Source organism: Humulus lupulus, chromosome 2, assembly GCF_963169125.1.
Source record: "Humulus lupulus chromosome 2, drHumLupu1.1, whole genome shotgun sequence".
Lineage (NCBI taxonomy): Eukaryota > Viridiplantae > Streptophyta > Magnoliopsida > Rosales > Cannabaceae > Humulus > Humulus lupulus.
Genome location: NC_084794.1, coordinates 175479316 through 175490738, shown reverse-complemented (window position 1 = coordinate 175490738; position 11423 = coordinate 175479316). Strand labels below are relative to the sequence as shown.

Here is an 11423-nt window from a genome sequence, read left to right as displayed (position 1 = left end):
TGCCTGGATTGTGATTGTCCCTTAATAGCAATGCTGTAGCATTCTCTAGCAGCGAGCTGATCTCCTCTTATAGTACATATACCTTCAGTCGAGGGGAACTTCATTTCTAAATGTAGGATTGAGGTGGTAGCCTTAAAAGTCATTAGCGCGGGGCATCACAAAATTGCATTGTATGCAGCCGAGCAATCGATTATAATAAACTCGAGCATTTTAGCAACAACTTTCATATCATCTCCTAGCATCACTACAAGCCTGATCGTCCCTATGGTTGATGTTCTCTCTCTCGAAAATTCATACATAGTCATCGAGGTCGCCATAAGATCGGCTACAGATAGTCTTGTCTTTTCTAGGTTGGATATGAATAGCACGTTTACAGAGCTCCCATTATCGATTAGTATTCTCTGTACTCTTCGATTGGTGAGCTAAATGGTTACTACCAGTAGATCATTATGGAGGAAGTGGGCGTGGCTAGTCTCCTCTTCCGTGAAAATGATTGGTTGTTTCTGCAACCGTTATTGTTTTGAAAACCTTTGCTCTGGAACGAAGTAAGTACCATTGTTAGTTTTCAGCTCCTGTATGTTCCTCTTCTGTGCCCCATTACTTGTGACCGCCAAATGAGGTCCTATGGAAATAGTGGCTATGTCCCTCACTTCTATTGGAGGAGGGACATTTGATTTCCATGATCTGGTTGAACTTGGGGTCGATTGACCAGATTTTCCTGAGCTGATTGAATGCTTTGCCATGTTGGCTGATTGGGAGCTACTCTATTTCGGGCATATTGGGCTAACGGTCCAGCCAAGATGACAGTCTCAATCTTATCTTTAGTTGACGACAATCATCAGTGTTATGGCCGATGTCATTGTCATATCATCCAAATTTGGTTGGGTCTCTCTTCGCCCTTTGGTGCCTCAGTGGCTCAGGTTTCTTCCATGGAAGGCGATTAGAGTTTGCGTAGAAGATTTTCTCTCGTGTATCTGTCAGGTCGGTATAGGTGGTGTAAATGGACTTATATATTTCATTAGCCTTATTCGTTTTAGCGCCATTCTAGTCGCCCTCACCAGTCCCTTTTCGCTTATTACCCCCTGCTTGGCTATTCTGGGTAGCGTGCTGAGCCTTAGTTGCAACATCCATTATCGCTCTAGTGGGATGAACAGGGGTCTGACTGGTTCTTGTGATAACAGATTGCGCCTCCTCTAGATCTTTCCATTCCTGAGCTCGAGCCAAGAATTCATCTAAACTCTTAACTCCTTTCCGCTGAAGCTCTTTCCATAAATCACCTCCTATTGTGATCCATGTCCTCATAGCCATGAGCTTGGAGCTGTCATCATCATCCCTAGCTCATACTGCTGCATTGGTAAACTGGTTTAGATATGCCTTCAGGGACTCACCGGGCTGTTGTTTGATGTTGGCGAACGAATTAGCTTCAACACGAGCTTCCTTTGTAGCTCGAAACTTCCTCTTAAACTCAGAAAACATTTTCTTCCACGAGTTGATTGAATATTTTTTGTACTTTTTGAACCATAACTTGGCCGGTCTAGTCAGTGTTGTTGGGAATACGATACATCTTAGGTTGAACCCGGCGTTGTGGGCCATCATTAACATGTTGAAGGTCTCGAGGTGATCTGATGGGTCGATGTTTCCATCATATATAGGCATGCATGGTCGAAATCTTCAACCCAACAGGATATGGAGTTTCTGCAATGTTAGGAGAAAAAGGCTTGAGCTCCTCATCAGAATCTCAATCATCGACCCATTTTCTAGATAGAAGTTTCTTCTTTTGCTCTTTCATAAGGGACAACTATTCAAGGGTTGGATCCTTTGCGTTTAGGTTATTCAGGAGCTGAATATCAGCTCCCATCCTATTGTATGCATTACATGGGTTATTATCCCTCCAAACTTGAGATCGATTAGGTTGGACATTCCCATTGTCACGTACAATAGATGGGTCTCCCATGGCCTGAGTGTAACTCAAATCATCGTGGCGAGCTAGACGTCCTCTTTGTGAGTTCAGATGATCACAAAGGTTGGAATGTGGGTCGAAGCGAAGGCTTTGTGCATAACTTAAATGATTCCTCGAGTTGCTTTCATGTCTGCCCCAGCGCTGGCTCTTTGTCCAGTAACTTCCATTCGTGAAGCTTACAGGTTGTGGCTGGCATTGAGGACCTGCATTATTAGCGCGAGACTGTGGGATATAAATGTCTTCTGAGGGGGGAGGATTCCTCTTGCTATCCCCTCGATTTGTACAATTCCTTTGTGGGCCAGGTGGTGTTGGACGCCGAATTGGCGATGAAGGATTCCTTATTGGTGAAGCTACCCTTATTCCATCGGGACATATTAGATTAGATTGCCCTTGGTCTACTCGAATTTCCTGGGTTGGAGTGTTAGGATTAATGCCCTAAAAGCATGTAAATGCATCTTATTGAATTAAATAAAAAGAATAATTTTATTATATTTGAATATTATAATTATTGTTTGAATTAATTATATGATAATATCAAGCAAATTCCTTATTCATCAAGAATGGGGAAGATCAAAAGGTGTGTTAATTGTTGAAATCTGTTTATGGATTAAAGCAAGCATCTAGATCTTGGAATATCACATTTGATGAAACAATTAAAACATATGGCTTCAAATAGAATGTCGATGAAGCATGTGTGTAAAAATACATCAAAGGAAAAGTAGTGGTTTTCCTAGTTCTTTACGTGGATGATATTCTCCTCATTGGTAACAATGCAGAGACATTTTCAAGCATGAAGAAGTGGTTAGCCGAAAAGTTCCAAATGAAATATATTGGGGAGGCGAGCTATATTCTGGGAATCCAAATCCTAAGGGATATGAAGAACAAGCTCTTGGCACTTTCTCAGGTTAATTATATCGATAAGGTGCTTGAAAGAATCTTTATGGAGAATTCCAAGAAAGGTAAGTTACCGACTAAACATTGAATTACTCTCTCCAAGGAACAGTGTCCTAAGACACCTTAGGAGGAAGAGGATATGAGAAAGTATCCCTATGCTTCAACAGTTGGGAGTACAATATATGTCGTGTTGTGTGCAAGACTCGACATATGCTATGTAGTAGGGATTATGAGTCGTTATCAATCAAATCCTTGTTTGCAGTAAAGCACATTCTCAAGTATCTTAGGAGAATGAGAGATAATATGTCTGTATATTCAGGGGTGAATAAAAACCTACTGGATACATTGATTTTGATTTCCAATCACACAAAGATAGTTGTAAGTCAATGTTTGGGTCAGTGTTCACTCTTTGTGAAGGAGATGTGGTCTGGAGGAGTATTAAAAAATCCATCATAGCAAATTCAACCATGGAAGTCGAATGCATAGCGGCCTGTGAAGTAGGTAAGGAGGAGGTTTGGTTGAGAAAGTTCTACATTGATCTGGAAGTAGTTCCAGATATGGATAAGCCACTAATCCTATACTGTGACAACAATGGAGCAGTAGCTAACTCCAAGGAACCAAGAATCCACAAGACAGAAAAGCATATAGAAAGGAAATACTATCTGGTTAGAGAGATTTTACACCAAGGTGATGTGACAGTTATGAAGATAACGTCAGAACAAAACCCGACTAACCTGTTTACCAAGACACTTCCTACAAAGTTTTTTATGGATCATGTATGCAACATGGGATTAAGGGAGATGTCTCACTTGCTTTGAGGGAAAGTGGGGGATTGTTAGGGTTAATGCCCTAAAAGCATGTAAAGACATTTTATTGAATTAAATAAAAAGAACAATTTTATTACATTTGAATATTGTTGACGTGGTTTTTCGCCACCAGTGTATTAAGAAATAATAAAATAGATTAGTGCTTCATAAACCGTGATGAAAAAATAAATGATTTCACTCAAGAACACAAAACTTTTACGTGGTTTAGTGGTTAAAATCAACCTAGTCCACAAGTCTATATTATTGTTGTTTCTCTCTCTCTCTATTTTGGCAGAGATTCAGTATAATAAAATAATGGTCCCTTTCCCATCCAATATTCCCAGTATTTATAAGGGAATTTCATGGACAGGTTTGGGTAACAACGTGAGTCAATCACGTATTTGCATAATTATTGCATTTAATACAAACAATTTCCATTTATATTAGGATATGATATGATCACAAGATAAATGTACTCCTAATATCTGGGATATTAAATATGACAGCTTGGTCATAAATATGTGTGTAAAGGGATCCCGAGTCTCTGGGGATCCGCGGATATGCCATATACTAGAACTACCACGAGCTGGATATCCCCTCCAAGCTGAATATTCTGAGCTCACGCTTCACAACCTTCATATCTGTAGCTCGGGTTAAACCCAGGACACTTAATCACCACGCATGACCACATGACACTGGAGTCGCCCACGTGGATAATAAGCAAATATCATTCCCTTGGTTATTTCTCCGTATATTTATTTGCCGATTGTACCCGAGCTGAATGAATGAACTCGGGATAAAATTAGGGTACAACATTTGCCCCCCAAGCTCCTGCTCGTGTATGACGTCGTCACTTTCTGACCTACACAGCAGGGGCTTGTAGACTTCCGTTACACAAAACCACGCATGCCTACTACTTGAGTACCAAACACGTGGTGTACCACAATTAGCGTGTGTTCGGGTTTCGAGGACTACAATAATGGTCTTGTCACCTTTTTGCCGCTATTTGGTCTATTTAACCTTGGCCCTTGGATCTTGAACTAACCAAATTGGATGACCAAGATTAATCTACACAATTTGTGTATAAAAGGGGTGGCCAGAGTTCCAACTTCACCACCTTTCATTTAAAAAATTTCCTTTTCTGCACTTCCAAGCTTCTCTTCTTTCCCAGAAATCCCAAATATTGTTCATCTTACCCAGTCACTTAGAAGCTTTCCAGGAGCTTCCCGTCGCCGAGTCTACATCTTACCTTCGAAGAACAAACTGTAAGTATCTAATTCTCTGGTTTGAAGAGTTTTTCCCTTTTTCTTTTTTATCCAATGGAATTTCTATTCTTCACCATGTTCATCCGCAATACTCATTGTAGTTAATGTTAGGCTAATTCTAAATGTTCTTAGGGAATAGGTTTTGACTTGGGTTCGACGGGCGAATCCAAAAATGTTTTAGAAATAAGATGTTCATAAAACAGGGAAATTTCTGGGTAATCTTAATGGTGCACTAATTTAAAGAATACCCATTTGGGGATAAAGGAAATGAAGGATTTTTAGGTTTAGAACCAGATAGCTTAGAGGTTACATTTCTTAGGTGGTTTTGCACTAAACCGCCTCCCAAGGAAAGTAGTGGTCTGGCATTCTGACACACGGATCCCTAAATATCAGGGGTCTGTTAGGAAACTGAGGTGTGTAACGTAGAATATTACGTGGCATCACGCGATGGGGTTGAGGCTAACCTTAGCTCGTATAATAGAAGTAAACCATTTCCCACTCCGTACTCTCATGTCAAAGTTTTAGATCATCTTAGGTCGCCTACTAATTAAGTCATTTTGTCGTTAGGCGATTTGATGGCTCCTCAAAAGAAGAACGCCTAAAAGAAGAATGCCTCGAGCTCATCCGCCCAACAGAAGAACAAAGGGAAACAGATTTCCCTAGAATCTCCCATCCCACACTTCGGTCTGGTGGTGGAGAAGGAGATCGTGGTCGACCCGAACGCGTGCTTCGAGGCTGAGCGTATCATTTCCAAGATCACAACTCAAGGAAGGGTGAACAAAATTATGCTGAGCCACAACATAGAGGTCGAAACTCGAACTCTCTTAGCACAACCTGCGTTCAGAGGGGAACAGAGCTGCTCCCCTCTCCATGATGAATTCACAGATTGGAGTGATGAACACCTGAAGGCTAGGACCTTCCTCCCCCTGGACCAGTACTTCGTGGATTTTTTAAATTACGTGAAGCTAGCTCCATTTCAGCTCCCTCCAAATTCGTATAGACTTTTGGCGGGGCTGGAATATTTGTTCCTGAAACATGAGTGGTAGGTCCCCACTCCGGCAGACATTCTTTATTTCTTCTACCTCAAGGCAAGCCCCAACCAGAAAGGACGTGGTGACAGATTCTACTACCTCACACGATTCCCTAACTCGGTCTCTGTCATTAAGCTTCCTAGTCATCCAAACGACTACAAAGACTTGTTCTTTATGTCAAATGGATTCCGGAACTGCAAACACCGCTACTTCAACCAACCTCATAAGTCTTTTTTCCTTGTGAATTCAGCTCGTGAATTTCTATTCCTCTTAAGATATATATTTTTTATGTCTTAACTAAATTTGTTTATTGTGCAACCATATTTGCGAGGACGGGGGTCAATATGAGAAGCTATTTTGGCTTCCCCCCCCCCCCCCCATGAGAAGGACTATTGCCAGGTCGTGAATGACATCACGACACTGGCCTGCCAGCTGATTGGCGAAGTCCAAACACTGGGCTTGAGGACCCGAGCTATCCTTCCGGTGATCCCCGAGCTCCCATCCTCTCAAGAGGCCTTGCCAGCCATTGAGGACGAGGGGGATGAAGAGGACGAGGTGCCTCTAGTGCGAAAAAGGTGGGCTCCCAAGGCTGTCTGGGTACTCGACCTAGAGTGCGTTGCGTCAGGGGCAGCAGCCGGCCCCTCCGGCCAAGGTAACCCATACCTCTTTAGGAACTTAGATAGGGTTGTTGTCAATTTTAGGTTAGTTCGTTTTGATCCAAATCAGCTCGTCCACTGCCATCCTTATAACCTGGATCAAAATATAATCCTGCTCCAATGCGTAGACCACCTAGTGGTACGCTATGACAGCAGTTATCCTAAGGGTACAGTCATAGTAGATAACACTTTCAACTTTAGATCCGCCATTTTTGAAGAGAATGGGACCAACCGTAGGACCTGACCTTCTCTGCTCCAGGGTGCATTTGCCCCTGGACTTAGACAATATGTAGAGGCGTCCAACCCTAAGGAAGGACCTAAACTTGAACCCCTTAGGATCCCAGAAATATTAGTTGTAGAATCCCCCTCTCCTCCATTAGTTCCAAGGTCGAAGGTCGTGATAATAGACTCCTCCCCCAGCCCGGAGGGTAGGTTCTTTGTTTATATTCTTTCTTTATATATATTTCTGACAACTTTATTTGTTAACTAATTCCTTTTTGTTCTTTTTAGGCGAAGAGATGGAACAACTCGGAGCTCCTGACCTCCGAACTGCTTTCCAAACTAAGAAAGTTGGCTTGGGCCCCATTGTAAAAAGGTTCAGGATCACGAAGTAAACCCTCCTGCAACGCAAAACACCTCAAAATCCCCTGCCAAGGGGAAAGACACAAGCTCAACTTGGGAATCAGTTCCGGTGAGTTCTATTACCGCTAAGGTTCCCCCTCCCCCTTGATTCGTACCTCCCCAGGCTAAAGTGATACAAGCTCAGCCCCCAGCTCCAACAGTCCTAGCTCCCACCGTCCGAATACCAGTAGATCCTCAAGACCTGGAGAAGATCCCTGAAGCCTTTCAGGGTATCATTTATTAGACTGCGAGCCATATGGTGGGGCACACCTATAAGGCCAGCTCGAGGGATCTGAGGACCATCTAGGAGCGCAGCCCAGAGAATGTCATTGAATCAGCTATGGGGATGAACCTCACTGTAGGTTTTCTTTCCTTGGTGAAAAATTTCTTCTTATTGTGATCAAGGGTATATTTCTTACTTGTTTGGTTAATTTGTAGTCTACCCTAGCCCAGTATCGCAGCATAGCCTGTGCTAGGGCTAGAAACGATGAGCTCCGGGCTGATCTAATCGCTACCAACATTGCCCTAACTGCTACTCTAGAAGGCAAGCAGGCTGCCAAAGCAGCCTTGGCGGTTGCTCAAAAGAGTGAGCATGATGCCAAGGCTGCACTCGCCTCGTCCCAGAAAAGCAAGAAGGCTGCCCTCCAGGCTCAAACTGCACAACTTCAGGCCGAGGTTGATGAAGCCAAAGCAAAACTGCTCAAGGCCGAGGCCGCATTCAAAGAAAAAAAGACGGCCTCATCATCGGCCATGGAAGAGATGCTATACTAGTGTTGGGCCTTCAACTCGAACGGGAACTTCTCTTTCATGGGAGCCGAGTTATGGGATCCGTACCTTGCAAGATTCAAGGCTCGACTCTTGCAAGAACCGTCAGAGACTGGTGAGGCTTCCGGAGCAGCAGAGGGAGATGGCGAGGAGGTCACCTAGGCGCGACGAGCTGATGGAGCTGAATGATAGCTCTTTTGTATTTATTTGTAATTGTTTAACAATTTTTTTATATTAAACAATTGTCTTCAGGCTCAGTTCGAGGTTTTTTCTCCTCGGGATAATTTGCTTGCTTTATTTCAATATACATCTAACTTTTTGATCCATTTATCTTTCCTTACTATCTCTCATGTTTATGAATCCTTAGACTTGTACATTCGAGATTTTAGGAATTGATTTTTAGATCGGGATAGAATTTATCAAGCTTGATTATATCCAAGTTTTGTGTGTTGATTTGTATCATACCTATTAAGAATTAGGCCTTGAACCTGGTTATATCCGAGGTTTTTTTAATAATTTAAACTTAGTTCGTGTTAGGTTTATTGATAACTTGAGCTTTAACAAGCCCTTGATATTAAAAAAATTTCCCAACATTCAAAGTTTTGGACCTGGTTGCGTCCAGGGTTTTAAATGATTTAAACTTAGTTCGTGCTAGATTTATTGATAACTCAAACTTTAAAAAGCCATTGAATAATCAATATTTCCAAGCTTCTAAATTTCAGACCTGGTTACGTCCAGGATTTTAAATGATTTAAACTTAGTTCGCGCTAGGTTTTTTGAAAACTCGAGCTCTTAAAAAGCTGTCGAATAATCAATTTTTTCAAGGTCTAAGTTCTTGGACCTGGTTACACTACACCAAACACCCATTACCATAACACATCATTATAATAGTATTTAAAAAAAAGTTATTGTATATGAGAAAAGTTTCAGGCGGCAAGGTAAAATAAAATACCGCCAAATCCCTAAGTTTTTTCTACCTTTCCCGTGTACCCATTTCCCCTATACCCATTTCTTCAATCTTTCTCTTCCTGGTCTCTCTCGGTCTATCTCTCTCGTAGACCTATCTCTCTCTGTCTTTCCCGTAGACCTATCTCTCTCGGTCTCTCACTCCCCTTCACGAAAGACAAATCCTGAGAAGGGCTACACTACATTCGAAGGCGATATACCCATTTCCCGTGTCTCCTATACGAAGGATTTGGATTGAAATCAGGTAATGTTCTCGTCACCATCACCAAATGATTTTCCCTTGCTCTCTCTCTAGCTCCCTTTCTTCTCTCTCTTCTTCATTCTCGTTTCTCCATTTTTGTGAAATGAGATTGACTGGTTCATCCTCACAATATTTTCAGTGAACCCTTGCATTGCATTCTGAAAACACCATAAGAAATTCATTCTTCAAGATATTGCTGGTTTCAAGGTGAAGTAGTTTTTGTGTTTGATTTCCTTTCTACTGTCAAGAAAAATTGAGGGTGCATAAACATTCTTTACTCTTAGGATTCATGTTTTGGTTATATGCATTTTAAGATATTTATATCTCCTAATGACAAGTTTTAGATTCTAGTTCCTTGAATTTTATTCAAAACTATTTTGTTTTTTGGGTACAGATTGCTCATCAGCCAAGCATATATGTACTGGACACTCCAGGTGTACTGGTTCCAAGTATCCCCGATATAGAGACAGGACTAAAGCTTGCTCTTGCAGGTCAGCCCTCTTCGATTAGTTCTTTTTTGTTTTGTTTTTGTTATTTTTTTTCTTTAATTTGTTAAATTAAATGTGAACATTTGATGATGTATTTATTGTATGCTGAAACTGTAACAAGTACAAAAACTAGAATTGGTTAACGTCAGGCTTTTTGACTACTCGACAAAAACCATATGCTCTAGTTGCAGATATTTGGCTGTTGATTTTGTTGGCCAAGGGAATATGAAATGAACATGCTATCATTCAATTCTGGCTTTATTGCCTTTAGGGAAGACCCTGTAAAATCATCTCATGCTGCAGATGCGTCACCAACAAAAATATAGGAAACTTAGTACGTGCTCTAAATAATATAACTTTCATTAAAATTGGTATGAGTCCATGTAATGTAATTTTCTGGGTATAATATTATAGTAGTCAAGATGGTTGAATTATTACTGTAGCTGAAAATAGAATAGTTAAAAATTACATGTAGATTCTGAAAAGAGTATATGTTATGTTAAATTTAGATATCTAGATTACAATGAGATAGGATAACACCATTCTAGTTCACTGAAGATTCTAGTGGAAACCTGACTTGTTTACAGAGATAGAAAGTTATAATTCTTTTTCTTTTATTTACATTTTACATAATTACTTGTTCAACTATGGATATTTCTTTTAGATTTGGGATATGGTATTGCTTCTTCACTTTACCTGATTAAAGTTTATTAATTTTGGATGTAGGGTCTGTGAAAGATTTAGTGGTTGGAGAAGAGCGTATTGCCCAGTACTTACTTGCAGTTTTAAATACCCGAGGGACTCCTTTTCATTGGAAGCACTGGAACAACAGAAGAGCAGAAGGAATTCGATATGATTCTGCTGAAACAGTGGAACACATTCTTAAAGATCTTCGATCAAGGAGAAAACCGCAGGATAAGTCTAGTGTTCTATACATTGAGGTAAATACCTTTTCTGTTTTTCCAGGAGTTGCAATTTCAATGGTTGATATCTTGAGGTTGCTACTTCTTGAATAGGCTTGGTAATGTTTATACTTGTCAAGATAAATTAAGTAGATGTGTGTAGGTTTTCTTTCATGCATTATAGTAGAATTTCCTTAAGAACTCCGTAAAACTGGATATGAGTAAAAACGTGAATGTAATGCTGCCATTTGTGTGCTTATTTAACTGCCAATCTATAAAATCTCTTGCAAGTCTTTCTCACTGGAACATACAAATAAAATGAGTGAAGGAAACCTTAAAAGGCTCATACCAAGAACATACTTTAGCCAAACAGGAAAACCTCTGTAAAAATCACAGTTAGAAATTTTTAAGGGTCAAAATGGTGAATTAATCTCAATTATGAAAATTCAAAAATGAACAAACATGGTCAAAGTTACATTAAAGAGAAAATTGTGCATAAAGACAACTTATAAAAATACCATTGACATATTCATGGAATCTTTCAATGATGAATTATTTTTATTCAATTGTACTAAATCGTAATATTTATGTTCAGCTGAAACTATTGACCCTTCTCTGTGTTTGTGATAATTCGTTGAGGTGTTTCTTCTTGTGTTCTTGTTTTAGTTTTTATGTTATGCATAGATAGCTTGATTTGAGACCCATCTAGTTCGCTATTTAGTGTTATTGTGTTGTCTGCAGTGTGGGTTTTGTGTAGATTGTTGCTCTGTTAGTCTTTTGTTATTAATTACTCCAATACAAGCCATATGATGCCCCGTTTATGTTGTA

At 40.4% G+C, this 11423-nt stretch overlaps 1 protein-coding gene across 1 annotated transcript; it reads left to right on the top strand.

The window, feature by feature from the left end:
- The first annotated feature begins 8040 nt into the window (after nucleotides 1–8040).
- Nucleotides 8041–10709, top strand: LOC133814943 (short integuments 2, mitochondrial-like). Its single transcript, XM_062247843.1, has 3 exons — nucleotides 8041–8151; nucleotides 9600–9696; nucleotides 10420–10709. The coding sequence occupies exons 1-3, from the start codon at nucleotides 8041–8043 to the stop codon at nucleotides 10707–10709; spliced, it is 498 nt and encodes a 165-aa protein (XP_062103827.1).
- Nucleotides 10710–11423: the final 714 nt, after the last annotated feature.